Genomic DNA, 19,883 nt, shown 5'->3' with positions numbered 1-19,883 from the left:
CTGACTTAAAAATGAGCCCTAAAGCCCTTCTTTCCAAGACATAAAACTCCCATTTCGCCCCAACCTCAAGCGGTGTTTTGGAGTACAGTGGTACCCCGCAAGACGAACGCCTCACAAGACGGAAAACCCGCTAGACGAAAGGGTTTTCCGTTTTGGAGGCGCTTCGCAAAACGAATTTCCCTATGGGCTTCCTTCGCAAGACGAAAGCCCATAGGGAAATCTCCGGGACAGCGGGGAAGCGCAGCGCTTCTTCCCCACTGTCCTTGGACCTCCTCCGAAGGCTGGCGGTGGGGCGGAAAGCCCTTCTCCCCGCGCCAGCCTTTGGAAGGCTCCTCCGAAGGCTGGCGGTGGGGAGAAAAGCCCTTCTCCCCGCGCCAGCCTTCGGAAGGCTGCTCCGAAGGCTGGCGGTGGGGCGGAAAGCCCTTCTCCCCGCGCCAGCCTTCGGAAGGCTCCTCCGAAGGCTGGCGGTGGGGTGGAAAGCCCTTCTCCCCGCGCCAGCCTTCGGAAGGCTGCTCCGAAGGTTGGCGGTGGGGCGGAAAGCCCTTCTCCCCGCGCCAGCCTTCGGAAGGCTCCTCCGAAGGCTGGCGGTGGGGCGGAAAGCCCTTCTCCCCGCGCCAGCCTTCGGAAGGCTGCTCCGAAGGTTGGCGGTGGGGCGGAAAGCCCTTCTTCCCGCGCCAGCCTTCGGAAGGCTGCTCCGAAGGTTGGCGGTGGGGCGGAAAGCCCTTCTCCCCACGCCAGCCTTCGGATGGCTGTCCTGAAGACTTGCGGTGGGAGGAGGGTTTTCCTTCCCACCGCCAACATTCAGAATGCTGTTCTGAATGTTGGCGGTGGGGAGGAAAAACCCTCCTCTCACCGCAAGCCCCGGGAACAGAGGAGAAGCGCTGCGCCCCTTCCCCTCTGTTCCCGTACCTGTCCTGAAGGCTTGCGGTGGGGAGAAAACCCTTCTCCGCACCGCCAGCCTGGCAAGCGGTTTCCATAGGAACGCATTAATTGATTTTCAATGCATTCCTATGGGAAATGGTGCTTCACAAGACGAAAAACTCGCAAGAAGAAAAAACTTGCAGAACGAATTAATTTCGTCTTGCGAGGCACCACTGTATGGAGTGTATGAGTGAGTTCCAGACAAACAACCTCCACTTTCCTTTCTTTTGTCCTGTTAGGTCAGGGATGGGAAATCGGTGGCATTCCAGACATTGCTGGACTCCATCACCCCCAGTGGTCAGGGATAGTGAGAGATGTGATCCAATTGTAGCCTTTCACCTACAACCAGTACATAGCCTGCTTTCTTTACTTTGACTGTCAAACCAGAGGTTAGGTTAGGGTATTAAGTACTGACACTATTTCTATTCAAGCCCTGCTCCCCACATCCTGCCATCCTCAAATCTAGTTCCCTTTCTCGGTCGTGTGCCTGACTGAAGGCGACAGTTCGGCTTCCGGCTCTATGTGGTTTTCTTTACTAGGGTTCTCTGGGCCAGAGGTCTAGCGGCACAAGAGGGGATCTGGTTGTTGGTGCAACACTCATAATTTCTTCATTTCTTATCAGTCCAAGGCAGAAGTTGCAGAGCTTTCTGTGTCAGGAATATTAGAGCAGAGTGTCTGCTTTTGTTCCATTCTTATTCTTATTCTTATTATTTGAATTTATATACCGCCCTATACCCAGAGGTCTCAGGGCGGTTCACAGAAAAGACATGGGAGCCCCTTCATATGGCAATGAACCATTAACATTGGGGAAGAATCGCAGAATAACCCCTAAAGCAGAATGATATGTGGATTGTCCCATATAAATACAGCACTAATGCACTATTATTGCGTCAGTGACATCTTGCTGAATACTCCTGCAAAACAGCAGCAATCGAGGGAGACCCTTGACAGCCTGGGAGGGAGTTTTGGAGCTTTTATTTCACTTTATTTTTATTTCACTCCATTCCTATACCTCCTAATTAACCACATGATCTGGTCAGTTCACAGATTTAAAAACAAATGCAATTCATTAAAAACAATCAGCATAAAATCTGTATCGGCACAAAAACCATAGAAATCAGCATAAGATCTTGAACCATAAATGCAGCGCTAAAAATGGCAACAGTGGAAACAAAATAGTTCTAAGAATTAAACAGCATTGAATGATAGCCTTTAAAAACCTCGGCGAAAACGAAGATCTACCTGCTAGTTGAAAAGGCCCTCTTTGGGGAAACATCCCATAACCAGGGTGGGGCTTGGGATCAGAGGGAAAGCTCAGTGGGAATTATATAGGGCAGACAGAGCCAAGCTGGTTCCTTCCAAAAGTCACTGGACTACAACTCCCACCATCTCTGACTAGTTGGCCTTGCTGGACGGGGCTGATGGGAGCCCAACACCATCCAGAGGACATTGTGTTGGCTGCCTCTGATATACAGAATCCAACATTTATAGAAGATTAATGCAGCAACTGTAAATAAATTTAATTGTCCGGAAGCCCCACTGAATCCAGCGAGATAAACTCTGAGGAACAGCGGACATGGTGAGGCTGTATTTGCAGACGAGGCTTGAAGTTCGTGCTGCACAGACATTATTTGTGTTTTCTTCCGGTCTGAGGTCTACACAGCAAGGAGCTTTCCCTCCTGAGGTGGGTAAAAGAGTTAATTTCTAGTAATCCATGAATGTTTGCATTTTAACAGCTGCTGGGGGTCTTGTGGGGAAAGGAAGGTGGCAAAATGAAACCAGATGATGGAGGCTGAGCCCTTTTGAGGAACTCATTATATATTGGGAGTGTTAAAAGTGTTACCGTCTCTTTAAGAAATAATCTGCAGAGAGAATTCTGGAAAGGGGAAATAAAAAGCAGGGAAAGGCAACCATTTTTGTCTGTTTTGTTATTTCTGCTGATTGTAGAGTTATCTTCTCACACGGCCCCTAAAAAGCTGCCCAAAGTGCAACTAAGGTAAATGTTGGGTTTTATCTCAGCCCTTCTTTTCTGGAGAGAAACTCCTGCTGGGCCTGAGAGGCAGATTTAGTCTCCTCAGGAGATCTTGAGGTGGGTTTCATTTCCCCACAGGCGAAAGAAAGGCAGGAGGGTCTCTCCAGAGAACGAGGCTCCTGAGAACGTGTAGAGTTCGGCTCCTGAGTCAGCGTCAGAAAAAGACACACGTCCCCCTTCATAGTCCAGAGTCACCCGGATCCTCCTGGGCTTCTCCCTCAGGGACAGAGGAGTGTTATGAGGGGGGTTCCAGGCCCAGTACCCATTTTCCATCTTTTCCAGAGCCCAGAGCCCTCCCTCAGGACTGAAGGGAAAACGGCCCTTTCTCCCTATAGACTTCCTGGCGAGCCCCACAGCCCATTCTTCCCCACTTCCCACATTGACCTCCCAGAAATGTCCGCCTGCTGTGAATTCCTCAAGTCCCAGCACACAATGCCAGTTGTTGAATCTCTCAGGATTATTGGGCACAACTCGCTTTCTGTCTGCCAATCTCACGCTTTTCCGATCCTTGGACAAGATGAGGCAGGAATGGGCTGTGTCTGGATCCAGAGTGACATTTGCTATTGGGGGAAGATGAAGAAAAGAGCGGCAAAATCAGCTGAGACAGAAACTGACATGCAATGGGGCAGGTTTATGTGTATTTTAACCTGGAACACGACGCCCGAAAAAACGGGGATTTGACAATACATATGAAGAACATAAATGCCATTTTAGGGCTAATAACTTACAGTGGTACCTCAGGTTAAGTACTTAATTCGTTCCGGAGGTCCATGCTTAACCTGAAACTGTTCTTAACCTGAAGCACCACTTTAGCTAATGGGGCCGCCGGAGCACGATTTCTGTTCTCATCCTGAAGCAAAGTTCTTAACCTGAAGCACTATTTCTGGGTTAGTGGAGTCTGTAACCTGAAGCGTATGTAACCCGAGGTACCACTGTATTAAGGGTTCCAAAGTCTTCAGAAAAGATTGTACAACCCCAATTAAATGCCAGTCCCCATCCCTCCTGTGAATTTGGGTCACCATTGGAAATTTACCTTTCTGAAACTGTTGTCTGAATAGCATAGCATCTGAGAAAGAAAAAAGATAACAAGTTTAAGCACTACGCTGCTCTACCTGAAATTAATTTTGTTAGAAAAATATCACTTAGTAACACAGCACCTGTTCTATCTTTATTTCAAGTAAAAGATTAATCAGTAGAACAAATGATTAAGAACTTAGGGGGAAAACCAGTTAAAGAAAACTGTAAAACTCAGCAATGGTAAACAAGACTTTTAAAAAGCAGAATAAAAATATTCAACATTAAATCGGATGGATGCAACCAAATCTGCACCAAATAAAGTGGTGGGGAAAATAATTAAACCCAGAATGGTTAAACAAAATGAGAAACTAAGCTTGCTGAAGAAGGATTCCAGAGCTCTCATGCAAAGGGAATTGTAAACAGATGCACATTATTTTATTATTTATTTCTTAGGTTTATATATTGCTCTTCATAAGATCTCAGGGTGGTACACAGAGTAAGATACAGGATAAAAACATGAAAATAAGTAAAACAAAACAGCAAAACAATACCCCCCCCCCGAATAAAATTGGAGGAAAAAACCAGACTTTACGATAGAGTCTGGTGTAGACTTTCTTTATTTGTGGCAGCCACCATTTCTAATGCTGCAGCGTGCCAATGTACATGGGACATTCTGGGGGGAATTACCGTATTTTTCGTCCTATAAGGCGCACCGGCCCATAGGACGCACCTCATTTTTTGGGGGGGAAATGAATTTTAAAAAATTATTCCCCCCCCCAGCCCTGGCTGCCGCCCCAAGCCTTGCACTCACCTGCCCGAAGCAGGGGAAGCCCTCCGGAGGGCTCCCCGTGCTTCAGGCGACAGGCTGCCGCCCTAAGCCTCGCGCACCCGGTGGGACCTCCTGCTGGGCGCGCAAGGCTTGCAGACACTCGCGGGGGCTGCAGGCTGCTGCCCACAAGCCTTGTGAGCCCGCTGGTACTCCCACCGGGCTTGCAAGGCTTGCGGATAGCTTCCTGAAGCCTGGAGAGCGAGAGGGGTCGGTGCGCACCGATGCTTCATTTTTGGAGGGGAAAAAGTGCGTCCTATGGGGCGAAAAATACGGTAGTTGACGGCTGGACCACCAAGGGGGGGGGGAGGTATGATGGTGCCACTCCTGTCTGCAGCAAGAGCAAAATACAGTAAGAGCCTAACATGTTCTGTGTTAGACTAATGTAATGCCCAGCATAAAATCCTTGCAGCCTTTCGTCATTACCTTTGAATTCCTTCATGACTTCCTCCAGACGGAGATTCATATCACAGAATCTGGAGGCCTCCTCCTTCAGCTCTGGAGGAAAAGCCCGTTGATTCTCCGATCTCTCTGTTCTCTCACACCTGAGGAGGGAAAAGGTTAACCTTTCAAATCACTAATTCCTAGTAAAGGAAAAGGAACAAAAGTAAAATCATCTTTGGAAGGAGAATAGGGGTGCCACAAGTTCAAAAGGAAGGTCCCAATCTTTGTGGGTGAAATTACAGAGTGTGGAGTCCTAAAGTCTTTCCATCAGGAGCTTGGAGGGCCAGGTTTTAAGTACTGATGCTAATGGAAATAAGCTGGATCCACTCACCTCTGCAAGGTGCTTCCCACATCCTAGAGGGAAAAAGAGAATGGAATTCAATGCACAACACAGGCCACAGTAAGAAGCCCCTTCAGACCCTGAAATGGAGGGACTCTTGGTGTCTGGTGTCAGTTTGCCCAACACGCACAAATATTCTTGGTAGGGAGGGCCTAGCCAGGCAATTTTTGAATCTTTCAGGTTTTTTATTTCCCCCTCTTCAGCTCTCCACATTTCCACATCAGTCTGCAATTTTTTTAAAGTCCTTCTGAAAATTCACCAGCCTTTTAGTGTGGCTTTCTCCTAATATAGATATTTTTATATCCAATTTTGCCTGAAACACACATTTTGCAAAGCAATTTTCTGTAATATAATGACTTTTTATGTTAGTTTCACTTTATGAACTTGTATGAATTTTTTGTAAGCATTATTGGAGAACTGTTTGGAAATTTCAGAGAAGTGCAAATGTTGACAGATGTCTGTGATTCTGTTTGCATATTGATTTATAAAGTGCCCATTTGGTGGATTCACCTTCAAGTGCAAAGTTAAGGACTTTTTCCACCATTGATAGTTTTGGGCCATAACTTCTTAAATTTCATCCAATTTGCTGCACAAAAAAATTTTGTGGTATCCCACCCCTTCCCGGTGCACTTGTCATGTGCACGTAAGTTGAACTATTGGGTAGTTTTTCTAGGATATTTTCATACATACTCACCCCTAACACAGGCCCAAGTACAGTGGTACCTTGGGTTAAGAACATAATTCGTTCCGGAGGTCCGTTCTTAACCTGAAACTATTCTTAACCTGAAGCACCACTTTAGCTAATGGGGCCTCCCGCTGCTGCCGCGCCACCAGAGCACGATTTCTGTTCTCATCCTGAAGCAAAGTTCTTAACCCGAGGTACTATTTCTGGGTTAGTGGAGTCTGTAACCTGAAGCATCTGTATAAGCCAGTAACCATTTATCATTTTCCTTCTCACACAACTTGCACTTCAGATTTCAAGGCAGCATCTTCCTGGAGTGGAGCCTTGGGCTATTCCTGCCACCATCTTACCTGCAGGAGTTCACTTGCTGGCTGCTGACTCTTTTCCTCCATCTCCTGGATGATCCTTTCAAGAGAGGAGAGTTTCCTGGAGAGTCTAGCCCGGTGCTCATCCCTTCTCCCTGCAATCTCTTTCTCCACCTCTTTGATCTGATTCAGCAGAAATTGGTGCAGTTCTCTGAACTTCTCCTCTGCCTTCTGCATCTCAGTTGCTGTACATTTCTGCAAGCAGTAGATAGAAATAGGAAACGAGGAGACCAGAGTCTGGAGTGTGGTCAGTCTTTACAACACCAGGAGGAGAGTTGTGGAAATTGCACAGGAAATTTGGGTTTTCTCTGGATTGACATTGGTTCTGACTGAGAACTAAACAGTGGGTTTTCCCTGGGAAAGGAGCGGGGCAAAGGGAAACTGCTTTGACCCATGATTTCTAGGCTCAGAACAAGCGGAGGTGTGGACAAGCCCTCAGTGGCTAAGGAAGACCCTCTTCTTCAGAATTTAAAGTAAACATGGCAGGGAGGCAGCAGGCATGAACACAGTGGCTCTGCCTTCTCTGTTGCCATTTCTCCTGCCTTCCGTACCTAGTGCTATTTTTCTAGAAAAAGAGGTGCCGGAACTCACCACGAATGCATCCCTTGTTCTAATTACTATTACTGTTATTACTATTACTATTACAACGGCAATGGCACCTGCCTGAGAGGTGCTGGAACTGAGATCTGGCAAGTTCCAGCTGCAAAAAAAGAGCTCTGTTTCCATCTTGTGGAAGGTGGCAACCTAAAGCCAGGAGATTTTTTTTCTATCCATGGAGGTTGCCTGTACATTTTTGAACCCAGCATAATTTAGTTTCTAAGATGTTCAGAAAGCCTCCATGGACATAAAAGAGTCCTCACCTCACACTTCCATGAGTAGGAAATCAACAGAAACAGAGAAGCAGGGCAGAGCTGGCCTGCTCATCCCCAACAGTCCTCTGTTTACTTTAATACACTGAGTCAACTTGAATTTCCTATAGATATAAAATAGTGCACATTTAGAGAGATATTTCTTCAACAGTCTGTATAGCAAATCAGAATGTTGCAACTATCTTATCTTCTGTGCATCTGAGCTGCCACATGGGAAGAAGATTCAGTTCAGTTTGGATTCAAAGGCAAAACTGGGAGAAACGACTTTAAGATGGAAATGTATGAAACTGAGATGAACAGAAATCGACAGATTTCCCCATTTCTATTCAGTCCTGATGTGATTCATCAAGCACTTGTTCCCTTCCAGTGAACACTACAAGTGAACACTTACAAGGAGGTCTTGGCTTTCCTTTTCCAGTTCTGCTTCATAGGCCAGAATTTTCTTTCTTTCTTTCCTAAGGTTCTCCAGGTAGCTATTGATCTTTTCCTAAAGAGAAAATAAAAAGTTCAGATAGTGACTGAGACAGACATAGAAAGGGAGAATTTGGTTGGCTGTTATGCTCCCTTCTACTTCCTGGTGCGTCGCTGCTCTTAAGTGTTTTACCTGATAATTGCTAGTTTTTGAAATATGCTCTATAAATTTCTAGGCTTTTAGCTCAAAATTTTAAAATCAAGGCTTTAATGAAGAGTTTCATTTCATTATTATTTATTTTACTTTTCATTATTATTAAATTGCATAGGAGCTTCTTTGTGCTAATTTTTGTTTTTTAAAAAGAAATTTAGAAGCATTAAAAAAAATTATCTGGAAGCTGAATCAGGATTTTGCTTTAATCGTAATAGTACAGAGGAGAGGAGAGTCAGTTCTTAGTTCTCTTTTAAAAGTGTGTACCTCCACCCTAGCCTTTGGAGAAATAAATCTTTGGGTCCAGGCAGCGCTCCCTTGGCGTAGGCTCTGCTATCACCCTGACCTGGCCAAAGAAATTGCAGAGTAGCAGCGGTCCTGCTTCCGTGTGAGGAAAAGGGATAAATCAGTCCAGAGACAGTCCGTCCTTATCTCTAGTAGCTTTATTTACAGAGCAATAAATTTCCATCAGACACCATCAGAAACTTCAGCCATTCTCCGTGCTTTCCAAAAGCACTCTCACAGCAGCCTAAGTTGAGCTGCTTCTCTGTCCGTTGCAGAGACAGATCTGAAGAGCGTCAGAACAACATCCTGTGACGCACTTCTCTGCATGGAGCTCCTCCCAGCTCCTCCCAGTTCCAGATACAGGACACCAGTGAGTTTTAACCCTGTTAGTTCCAAACTCCACACCCCCTCTTGTCCTGCATCTGGAGACAACAGTCAACAATTCTTTCCCCATACACAGACCCTCACAGAACTCCTCGTGCTTCTGGAAGGTTAATGGTTTTGTGAAACCATCAGCGAGGTTCTTTGTTGAGGGACAGTATTTCAGAGCAACTAGCCCCTCATGAACGCTCTGACATACATTCCGGAAACGTATGTCCAAATGTTTGGTCCTCGCCTTGAATTGCCCCGTCTCAGCCAATTTGAGGCAAGGTTGATTGTCTTCATGCACCACAACAGGTAGACAATTCTCTCCACAGATTTCCTTGACCAAACACACATAGAACTCCAGCTCTCTGCAAGCATCTGATAGCGCACTGAACTCGGCTTCAGTAGATGAAAGCGCTATGAGACTTTGCTTCCGGGACCTCCACCCAACTACTGAGTCCCCATACTTCACCACTAGGCCTGACACTGACTTGCGGTCTTCAGAGTTAGCCCAATCCGAGTCCACAAAGCAAGTCAGCTTTACTTCTCCTTGAGCTGGCAGCCTAAGACAAAAGTCTTTGGTTTCCTGCAAATACCTCAGAACTCTCTTGATGCCATTCCAGGCTTGCACACTAGGGTTTGAGGCTTCTCTGCTGAGCAGATTGACAGCAAACGCAATGTCTGGTCTGCTCCACTGAGACAAGTACAACAAACTCCCTAGGGCTGACTGAAACACTTCAGTATTTTCGAACGCAGCGCGTTCTACTTGCTGGCTGTCCTTCACAAAACTAATCTCCATAGGACTTCTCACTCCTGCACAATCACTCATCCTGAACTTCTCAAGCAACTGTTCAATCTTACCTTTCTGGCAAAGCAAAAAGCTACCATCCTCAGTCTTCGCTATTTGAACACCTAAGTAGGATTTGACATCCCCAAGCTGCTTCAGCTTAAACCGCTTTCCAAGCTCCCTAGCAAACTTCTTCACCTGCTCACTAGTCTGTGACATCATTAAGATATCATCAACAAAAACAAGAATCACTTCCTGTGTCTCTCCTGACCCCTTCAGGTACAGGCAACTGTCTGCAACAGACCTCTTAAAACCTAGCTCTTCTAAGGCTTCATGTAGGCACATATTCCAATTCCTGGCAGATTGGCGTAATCCATAGATGGATTTGTGCAACCGCCACACGACTCCTTGCTCACTGACTTCAAACCCTGGAGGAGGAAGCATGTACAACTCCTCCTGGAGATCTGAATTCAGGTAGGCAACATCTACATCAAAATGGTTCACCTTCCAACCTCTCTGTGCTGCTATCGCTAAAAGCATTCTCAAAGTCTCCGCTCTTGAGGTCGGCGAATAGACCTCTGTGAAGTGGACACCCTTTTTCTGTGTGAACCCACGTGCCACTAATCTCGCTTTGTACTGTGGTTCTCCCGTTTCTGTGGGTTTCAAGCGGTAAATCCACCTACAACTAACAGCTCGCTGGTTAGCCGGTAGCTGCGTGAGTGAGAACACACCAAGAGACTCCATTGAGTTCATCTCCTTCTGCATCGCCTCACGCCATTTGCTAGCTTCTTCCTGAGGCAACTTCTGAACATCCTCAAAGGATTCAGGCTCACACCTAGCCACACCAACCCAAACACTAGTGGCTTCATACCTTTCAGGAGGCTTACCTTTGGTTGACCTAGCTGACCTCCTCAGCGTGAATTCTGGACCTGCGCCTGATTCACCTGGATCAGCTCTACCATCTCCTGTGTCAGAAACCTCCCCCTCTGACCTGCTGCGCCGTTTCGGGCGTACAGCTGGTTCTGCTGGTGAGGATGGCTCATTCCTCGGCTCAGACTTGACAGAGACCTGTGGAGGGGTCTTGGGACTCCCTTTTGGAGAGGTTTGGGGCCTCTGCCTTGGAGATCCCTGCTCTGGACTCTGTGGCTGTTGACCGTGCGCCTCAGCAACAGGTTCAGCCTCGTCCTCCTCCTCCTCATCACCTGAGTCTAACAGAACATCTGGGTTCCCGTGAAGACGTTTCCACCCACTCTGCTCGCAAAACTCAGCACTGCCGCTAATAAGCAGCTTAGACTGGTTGCCAGTAGGGTATGCGAAACGCCACGCTTTTGAACCCGGCTCATAGCCTACAAAGATCATCTTCCTAGACCTTGGCTCACCCTTTCTGCGCATGGCCTTTGGAACCAAAACATAAGCCTGCGAACCGAAAATGTGGAAAAAATCCACCTTCGGTTTCTTCCCATGAAGCAGAAAGTACGGTGTGTCTCCTACACTTGAATTGAACACCCTGTTCTGCACAAAGCATGCTGTCTTATAACTTTCAGCCCAAAAGCGCTGTGGCAAACCCGAGTCTGCCAACATAGCATGTGCTGATTCCTGTAAAGTGCGAAACTTCCTCTCCGCCACCCCGTTCTGTTGCGGAGAGTAGGGGGCAGTCAAACGATGACTGATACCTTTCTGCTTGAAAAACGATTGCAGCGCAGAACCTGTGAACTCCCCCCCCCGCGATCAGATTGAAAGGAAATCACCCTGGTAGAGAAACGCAGCTCTACCGCTGTGATCCAATCTCTGATCAGTGCAGCTGCTTCTGATTTACATTTAAGCGTAAATAGCCAGGTGTGCTTCGAAAAATCATCAATCAGAATCAGAACCCATTTAGACCCAGCTAAAGAAGGTGTTGGCATGGGCCCTGACAAATCTGCATGGACCAGTTCAAAGGGTTTGCTGGTCCTCCTCTCTGACCTGGGGTATGTGCATGTTGTGACCTTTGATTGCTTACAGGCTTGACAATCTAGGTATTTGTCACATGCCTTGAACCTACACCCAATTGTGTTCTCTGCGGCTTTCCGCACATACGACCACGCTGCGTGCCCAAATTTCCTGTGCCACAGATGAATACAATCATTGTGTGGTGGGACATTAGCACACTGCACTTGGGCATCATCAATGGACTCTCCACTAGCCACATTTTCCACCAGCCCCATTTTCCCACCAGCCCCATTTTCAATGGGCAGCTCCACCAGAAAGAGCCTGTCTTTCCTCTCAACGCTGTAGATCTTCTTCCCATCCCTGTAAAAAGAGCACAAATTATTTGAGAACAGAACATCAATTCCAATAGCCAATAATGCTGACACACTCAAAAGAGAATGGGCAAGTTCTGGGACAAAATAAGCTGGCACTTCACAACCTAGAAAAGAGCAAAACAAAGACCCAGATTCAGTCAGAGGTTTTTTCGACCCATCAGCTAACGTAACATAGCGTCCAGTTTTAACTGTCTTGCAGTTCCTCAGGAGCTTTCTGGAGTTAACGAGGCAATGCGAAGCTCCACTGTCGACAACAAAAGAAAAACTGTTGCTTTGGCTGTTTTCCAAAGATGCCATGGCGTTGGTTGCACCCCCACTGTCAGTGTCCTTCCTGGTTGCCATGGCCACAGGCTCCCCCCGACTAGGGCTTTCGCTGCTTCCCAGACAGACCAACGCAGCTGTGAGATGATAAGACGCCTTGTCTTCCTCCTGGCCTGCTGCTTTCTCACGCCTCTGCTGAGAACCGGCTCTGGGAACCTGCTTTGTTGACATTCCACGCCAGCTGGTGTCCTTGGCAGCCTGGGCTTCCAGCAGATGCTTCCCAGCGCTGTTGGACGACGCCTCAAAGCACAAACAACTCTTGGAGACTTTGGCTTTCGCAGAGCTCTTGGAACGGCTTGTCTGGCCTGCACCCCCACTCTTGGGTGCTCTGCTGCCTAAGGAACAGCCTGCCACTGCCTTCCTCTTCCCAGCTCTCAGCCCCTCTCCAGCACACAGTCCATCACACAGATGTGTCGAAGCACGGACACAGCTTCCCAAAACAGCTCCAGCCCCCTCTAAACATAGGGCATTCTCTGGGCAACTCTCAGCCCCCTCTGGTGTGGCTCCCACTAAGGCTTGACATGCCATCTTCAGTGCCTGCCACGCGACCCAGGGCTTCCTCCCTTGGAGCTTTGGCAACAGCCAAGTATCAACGCTGGCCCTTAGAATGGCTAGCACCCTTTGCTCTCTCTCCAGAGCAGCCACGTCTGCTTCAGAAGCTTTTGCAGACCTCTCACTGGACTGGGCAAAGACTGGATCGGCCTGGGAGCAGTCCCACAGCTTCCTTTCTGCCAGCCAGCGGTGCATGCTCTTACTCCAGGCCTCCCAATTGGCCCCATGCAGCCTTTCACCGGGGTAGCTCTCATGGCCTTGCTGTGCCTGAGCAGCCATCTCCTCCCCCCAGGGCTTCAAGCGTACTCACAAGTTGCCAGCAAGCAAACTGGTCCTCCGAAGCAGCCGTCTCTCTGGGCTCTTGGCTCCGATCACCAGCATTCTCCCACTGCCCTTCCTGGCAGGAGATCACAGCAACTCACAGCTGGCAGCCTTCCTCCCTTCTCACACTTATCAGGAAACGCGGACCATCCATAACCTTTGGAGAAATAAATCTTTGGGTCCAGGCAGCGCTCCCTTGGCGTAGGCTCTGCTATCACCCTGACCTGGCCAAAGAAATTGCAGAGTAGCAGCGGTCCTGCTTCCGTGTGAGGAAAAGGGATAAATCAGTCCAGAGACAGTCCGTCCTTATCTCTAGTAGCTTTATTTACAGAGCAATAAATTTCCATCAGACACCATCAGAAACTTCAGCCATTCTCCGTGCTTTCCAAAAGCACTCTCACAGCAGCCTAAGTTGAGCTGCTTCTCTGTCCGTTGCAGAGACAGATCTGAAGAGCGTCAGAACAACATCCTGTGACGCACTTCTCTGCATGGAGCTCCTCCCAGCTCCTCCCAGTTCCAGATACAGGACACCAGTGAGTTTTAACCCTGTTAGTTCCAAACTCCACATAGCCTCTGGGGGGAGATCACCTGGGCCACCACCCTGCCACCTTATTGTGCAAGCCCCCATCCCACAACCAGACCATGTGTGTTTTTCCCACTGCCTGCTGCCTTGTTGTATGGGGGGGGGGGATGGACCCACACACCCCCTGTAGTCAGATCAGAGCCTGGTTGCTAGTTCTACCAACTGAGCCCAGAAATGTGCAAATGTGATTCAAAACAACTTCACTGTGTTTTACGCCACAAATGTGTGCATAGCCTTTTGCCTACCTGTATGTTATGAATTTAGTTCGCACATTTTTTCACTTAAGAAATATAGCCCTTTTTCTACCACCACTTTGCTTCATGAGCCTTCATTGCAAGTATGTGGGAGAAATGTTTGCTGTCTGGCACAGAGCCCCCTCTCTTTTGCTTTCTTAAAACTCCATCACCTTTCCTTTGTTTTCTTAATGACTCATCACCCCAGGTTCTTAACACATCAGAATCCAGGAATTTAGGGGAATCTGGCACCCATAAATTCATAGCAATATTGATTGATTGATTGATTGATTGATTGATTGAACAGGATCTAGGGGCTGCACCTTTTCATTGAGTTTTCCTTTAATTTTACTGTTCTTTTGGTGGACCCACATAAAATGTAGACTCTGAATGACTATATTGGGGTGGGGTGATGAACAGCTTTGATCCCAAATGTGTCACTGGTGCCCGACCCAATGGAACTTTGTAAATTCCAGTGCTAGTTAGTAAAAAATGTAATCCTTTCAGTTTTGTTTTGGCTTTATGGCTGCTCTTATCACATTGACAAGGTCTCTATGAGCAATGTGAACAAAAGTCCAAGGAGCTTCTATTGACATGTCATAGTGTAATCCACTTTGATCCATCATGGCTGCTCTACTGTGCACATAAAAACTATCCAAACTTCTGGGTGTGGTCTGTATGGGGCCAAGATTAACAATACGGAGGGCAGAAGCGTATTGTCTCTCCCTCTTGCAGTGACATGTTTAACACAGCGTGATAGATACAAGGTAAATACAGGATATCTTGCCAAAGCAGCAGTGGAGGCATCTGTACACAGCCAAGCCCAAAGTAGACATGAGGTTGTTTACATGGAATTAATGTGTATAGTATTTTTTATTATTTACACAGCAGCCTTCCTTATCAACCAGGGAAAATAGCCCATCCAGCAGAAGGAAAACTCTGATCCTAAACCTCCACTGCTTTGCAGCTATACTCATTTGTGAGAAAGCCTTTGGAGGTAGACCCTGAGCAAAAATCCGTACCCGCCACCTTGTGGGATGTATTCAGGAAAAGAAAAGGCTAAGGCGTAAACCCTAAATAAAATCTGCAGTTAAGTTGTGGGTGAACATATCAGACGACACAGCGATTCTTCAAACAGCTCTTGTTTATTCACAGGCCAGAACAGAACTGAACTGACGGGTTCAGGCAGCCTGCTTATATAGAGCTCCACGAGAACGCAACAGTAACCATTTTCTGTAACTATCCAATCACTGAACGTCACTTTCAATCCCTTATTTGCATATGTGGACCTGAACTATCTACAGTATCCCCCTGCTGGCCCAGGGTGAGAAGTTCAGTACATAACAGGAGTCCCTTAAGGCGATTAGATGGCGCCTTCTACATCCTCTTTCCAGCAAATCCTGCAGCCCAGCTGGTGCCAAAAGTATTGTACTGCCTTCCTTTGGACCACATCCATGAGGCCGAGGGGTGGGTCTTGTTATCTGGGCAGCCCAGGACCTCCACACAAACAAGACCCATACTTGTGTTCTGGAGAGGTCACTTCAGTGCTGCTAACACAGCAAAAACAACAGGCAGCAGTTATGAGTTACAGCTTTCTGCAGCCACAGGAGACACTGTGGCTCTCTGGCAGTATGACTTTGTCCTGGAGGCCAGCAATTACAGCAGCCTTGAGGGGTGAGGAGAAGGTCCCCAAGGGTTACCGTTAACCCATTATTTCTGTGTCATGGTCCCAATGGGTTGGGGCTAATGTCATGTGTGCACAGCTTCCCAAACCAATAGTGGAAGCACACTGGGTGCTGAGTAAACAAGAGTCTGTACACAGCCGGCATGCATATTTGTGGTATGATAAGGTTAAAGCACACAAAGCGTTCAAAAACCATATTGTAAGAAAAGCACTGTTTAATGTCTGGATAAGATATAAGGATTTGTTAGAAAATAAAACTCCAAGATGGTTGTCACCAATGGAAGGAAAGGCTCAGAAAAAAACTCAATATGGAGGCCAAATGGCCGAAGTATTGGGAAATTTTGGAACAAGAGGGTGACAGATTAAAACTGCAGCGCTTTGAAAAATTAAAAAACAGAGTACGAGAGTGGCTCTATTATTATCAAATAATGGAGGCATATAACTTGGATAAAAAACTAGGCTTCCAGGTGGAAAAAATTAAAGTTGGAAACAGAATTGTTAGACCCTAAAGTTAAGAATTTGTCAAGAATGTATAACTTGCTGTTGAAATGGAATACTCAAGATGAAATGGTGAAATCTGCTATGATTAAATGGGCACAAGATGTTGGACATAATATTATGATGGCCGACTGGGAACAGTTATGGACCACTGGTATGAAGTTTACGGCATGTAATGCCTTAAAAGAGAATTTAATGAAAATGATTTATAGGTGGTACATAACACTAGTCAAGCTTGCAAAAATCTACCATCTGCCCAATAACAAATGTTGGAAATGTAATGAAACTGAAGGTACATTCTTTCACCTTTGGTGGACATGCCCAAAGATTAGGGCATTCTGGGAGATGATCTATAATGAAATGAAAAAGGTATTTAAATATACCTTCCTGAAGAAACCAGAGGCCTTTCTCCTGGGCATGGTCGGCCAATTGGTGCCAAAGAAGGATAGAACTTTATTTATGTACGCTACAACAGCAGCAAGAATACTTATTGCAAAGCATTGGAAGACACAAGATCTACCCACCAGGGAAGAATGGCAGATGAAGCTGATGGACTACATGGAACTGGCGGAAATGACTGGCAGAATCCGAGACCAGGGAGAAGAGTCGGTGGAAGAAGATTGGAAAAAAATTAAAGTATACTTACAGAAACATTGTAAAATTAATGAGTGTTAGAAGGATGCTAGAATGAAGCTATATGGGTTTAGTAGAAATGCAACAAAGAATTAAGTAAAAGCTGATTGATAATGGGTTAAAACGAAAAAAATTAAGGTTAGACTGTTAAGATAAATTATAGAATAAAAATTGAGAAAGATGGGAAGAATTTGCTGAAATAGTGAATTGAACTAGAATACAAAAAAAAAGGGAGGTGTGAGGAGGTCGATGAAACAAGTAAAGGAAAGGTAAAGATATGGAATATTGGATGTGTGTTTTAGTTTTTTCTTTGTTTCTTTTTGTTGTATTGTTGTATTGCTTTCCTATGTGTGTGTTTTTCTTCCTTATTGTTGTCTTTTTTCTTTTTTCTGTAATTTTTAAACTTTTAATAAATATCATTTAAAAAAAAAAGAGTCTGTACACAGCCTAAGCCCAAACAAGACAGGAAAGAAGTCCCAGTAAAGAAGGAATGGATACAAAAACTTATGGGACATGCAGAAATGGCATAACTTACTGGAAAAATAAGAAATCAAGATAACAAACTTTTTACAGAATGGAAATGGTTTATTGAATATTTACAAATAAACTGTAAACAGATAAGAGCATTGGCATGATTATTGTAATAACCTGCAGCTTTATAAGAGTATATATTTAAAGTAGATGAATGAATGAATGAGCAAATTAAGTTAATTTGGATATGCAGAAAATATTTAAAAATAAATTTAAAGAAATGCAGAAAAAGGGGGAAGTCAAGTATAGAAATGTTAAAATGATTGTAAAATTATTGAAATGTATAAAATTGAAAATCATAAAAAAAGAGACAGGAGATTGTGTAAGTGAAATTAAGATTTTTATTATGTACATAGCTTGGAGACCACGGGGCCCCAAGATTTAATAATTTCTTTCGCTGTCATGGTCCCAACAGTTACTGAACCTGCTGCTTGCATTTCAAGGGAAGCCCCTTTGGCATTCTGGCAGAGAGAGAAAGAATTAGACTCATGCCACCCACCTCCAAAAAAACCTCAGGCTTCTCCTTGGCTATTTAATCAACAAGCATTTAAATTGCATTCTGGCAATTAATGCCATGCCTAGTTTGAACCTAAGAATTACAGAAAACCTCCCAAGAAGAATTAAGAAGACTTCCCTGCTCCCCATCAAGGGCCAGAATGATTTCCTACCTTGTAGTCCTCCGAAGCCTCATCCACAGGAATCACCTCATGATCTCTGTGCTTCCTGGATTTGTCACACACCAGGCAGACTACAGTTTCATCCTCCATACAGAAGAGTTTTAGGGACTCCTGGTGCTTCTCACAATATCTCCCCATTCCTCCTCCCTCCCTGCTTTGGAGACGGATTTTCTTGTTTACGGGACCCCTAGAAGCAGCCATGGCTCCCTCACACCAAAGACACAGTCAATTTCACTTTCTTTGTTTATATATCCTGGGTGTTTCTCATCCTGTAAATGGTTAAGGATCTCAGTGCTGAAATGCATATATTTTATGCTGACACGCCTTTCTTGTTTGCCTCAACGCTGCCCTGAGAAATCAATGTGCAAATACTGTTATAAACAAATAAAATGTTGACATTGTGGAGGAACAACCCTTCTTGAAGAAAACCTTCCTCCCTGGAGTAAGAGCTATGTACCAAGAGCTTTCCTGTTCACCTGATCTGGGCACAGGGTTACCACCTTTGTTCTGGCAAAATACAGGACAGGATGGAGGGTGGGATTGGGGACTGAAATTGTTTTTTGCCCGGTTCTGAAATGAGTTCAAAGCAATCAATTACAATGACATACATGGTTTACAAGACTTTCTTCAATTAAAAAAATAACAAAAGCATTATAATTTACAAGTGTAAGAAAAATATTGCACATCACATTATAGCTTGGCTTTGTAATGTGATAACATTGTAATTATGATAACATGGTGTCTATCCCAATCAGATGGTAACTATTGGTAACTGCAAACATTCCAACAATACTGAAAGGAAATAATAATATCACATCATAGCTTGGCTTTGTAATGCCAAACATTATGATAACATGGTGTCTATCCCAATCAGATGGTAACTACTGGTAACTGCAAACATTCCAACAATACTGAAAGGAAATTAATAATAATAATAATAGAAATCTTTGTTGCTGTTGAAAGCTTCAGCAAGTCACTCTGTGTTGAGCCAACAATATTTCTCTCTCTCTACTCAACCTTCTCACAAGTACTTTCTGTCACTCCTTGTGGCCTGTCCTTCAAAATAATTGAGTGGAAGTCAGCAGGTGACAGTTGAGTGAAATCAGGAGCTCACTTTTTATCAGTTTCACAGAGCACTGGTTCCAGACATTGGTCCAATTGCTTTCCATTGTGGAGAAGATGCTCTCCACATACCCTGTTGAGGCTGGAAAGCTCACAGTGTAGGAGATGGCAGTCAGCTTATTTGGTAGATCAGATGCTGTAAATTCAGCCACCCACCTTGCAGTTTCCATTGATCATCTTTCTGAAGATGCTTCAAAAGGCTGTTGGCTGTACAGTAGTGTTCTCATCATACAGCTCATCCATGTTCAGTCTGCTTGTGAAATTGAGCTTTTTGCAGACCTTCTCGAGGTCACTGAAGGTGATATTGCCATCTTGGAGGGAGAGGGACTGAAGACAGTAAAACCATTTGTCTTCTGGAAAAAAATAGATCATGTGCAAAGACATCTACCAAACATTTCAGATTCTTATCAAAGACAAATTACGAATGGCCCTATAACTCAGGGGTCAGCAAGGTTTACCGGCCATGGGCCAGATCACTCCCACAGAGATTGTCCATGGACTGGACTGCTGCAGCGCGATGCCAGAAATTGCGTCTGCGCATGCCCAGACTCTGAAAATTGTGCCTTTGCAGAAGCGATTTTCGGCGTCTGGACATGCGCAGACATGATTTCCAGTATCTGTGCGTGCACAGACGCGATTTCTGGCGCCACTTGGCAAGTCCCCCGCCACGCTGCGCTGGTTTAGTGCAGCGGGTGGGGGACTCACCAAGCGGGCGGTTCAGTTCAGGGGCAGCTTGGGGGCCAGTAAAACGGTCCTCGTGGGCCACATATGCCCTGCTGACCCCTGCTATAACTATTTGAGAGGTATGTGAAGTTATCAAAAAATATAAGAAAGGAAAAGTATTGTGGCCAATTGGGTAATCAGCTGTT

The 19,883-nt window shown here is 45.6% G+C and overlaps 1 protein-coding gene across 1 annotated transcript; it reads right to left on the bottom strand.

The window, feature by feature from the left end:
* Positions 1–1,880: 1,880 nt before the first annotated feature.
* Positions 1,881–18,643, bottom strand: LOC308580925 (zinc finger protein RFP-like). The gene is made up of 7 exons (XM_081183231.1): positions 17,884–18,643; positions 7,888–7,983; positions 6,613–6,822; positions 5,572–5,594; positions 5,223–5,341; positions 3,987–4,019; positions 1,881–3,513 (listed from the first exon to the last, which is right to left on the bottom strand). Exons 1-7 carry the CDS (start codon positions 18,091–18,093, stop codon positions 2,996–2,998), a joined length of 1,209 nt encoding a protein of 402 aa, XP_081039357.1. The 5' UTR covers positions 18,094–18,643; the 3' UTR covers positions 1,881–2,995.
* Positions 18,644–19,883: the final 1,240 nt, after the last annotated feature.

Source organism: Podarcis bocagei (assembly GCF_964188305.1).
Source record: "Podarcis bocagei genome assembly, chromosome: 2".
Classification (NCBI taxonomy): Eukaryota; Metazoa; Chordata; class Lepidosauria; order Squamata; family Lacertidae; genus Podarcis; species Podarcis bocagei.
The sequence above is the reverse complement of the archived record's forward strand: the minus strand, read 5'-3'. Positions and strand labels throughout refer to the sequence as shown.

Bases quoted from the DNA above. Each gene is read 5' to 3' on its own strand.
- LOC308580925 (XM_081183231.1), bottom strand. From the start codon at position 18,093: ATGGCTGCTTCTAGGGGTCCCGTAAACAAGAAAATCCGTCTCCAAAGC. The intron at 6,823-7,887 runs GTAAGTGTTCAC...TACTGCTTGCAG, and splicing joins AGGAAAGCCAAGACCTCCTT to AAATGTACAGCAACTGAGAT. The intron at 4,020-5,222 runs GTAATGACGAAA...TTTCTTTCTCAG, and splicing joins AGTCATGAAGGAATTCAAAG to ATGCTATGCTATTCAGACAA.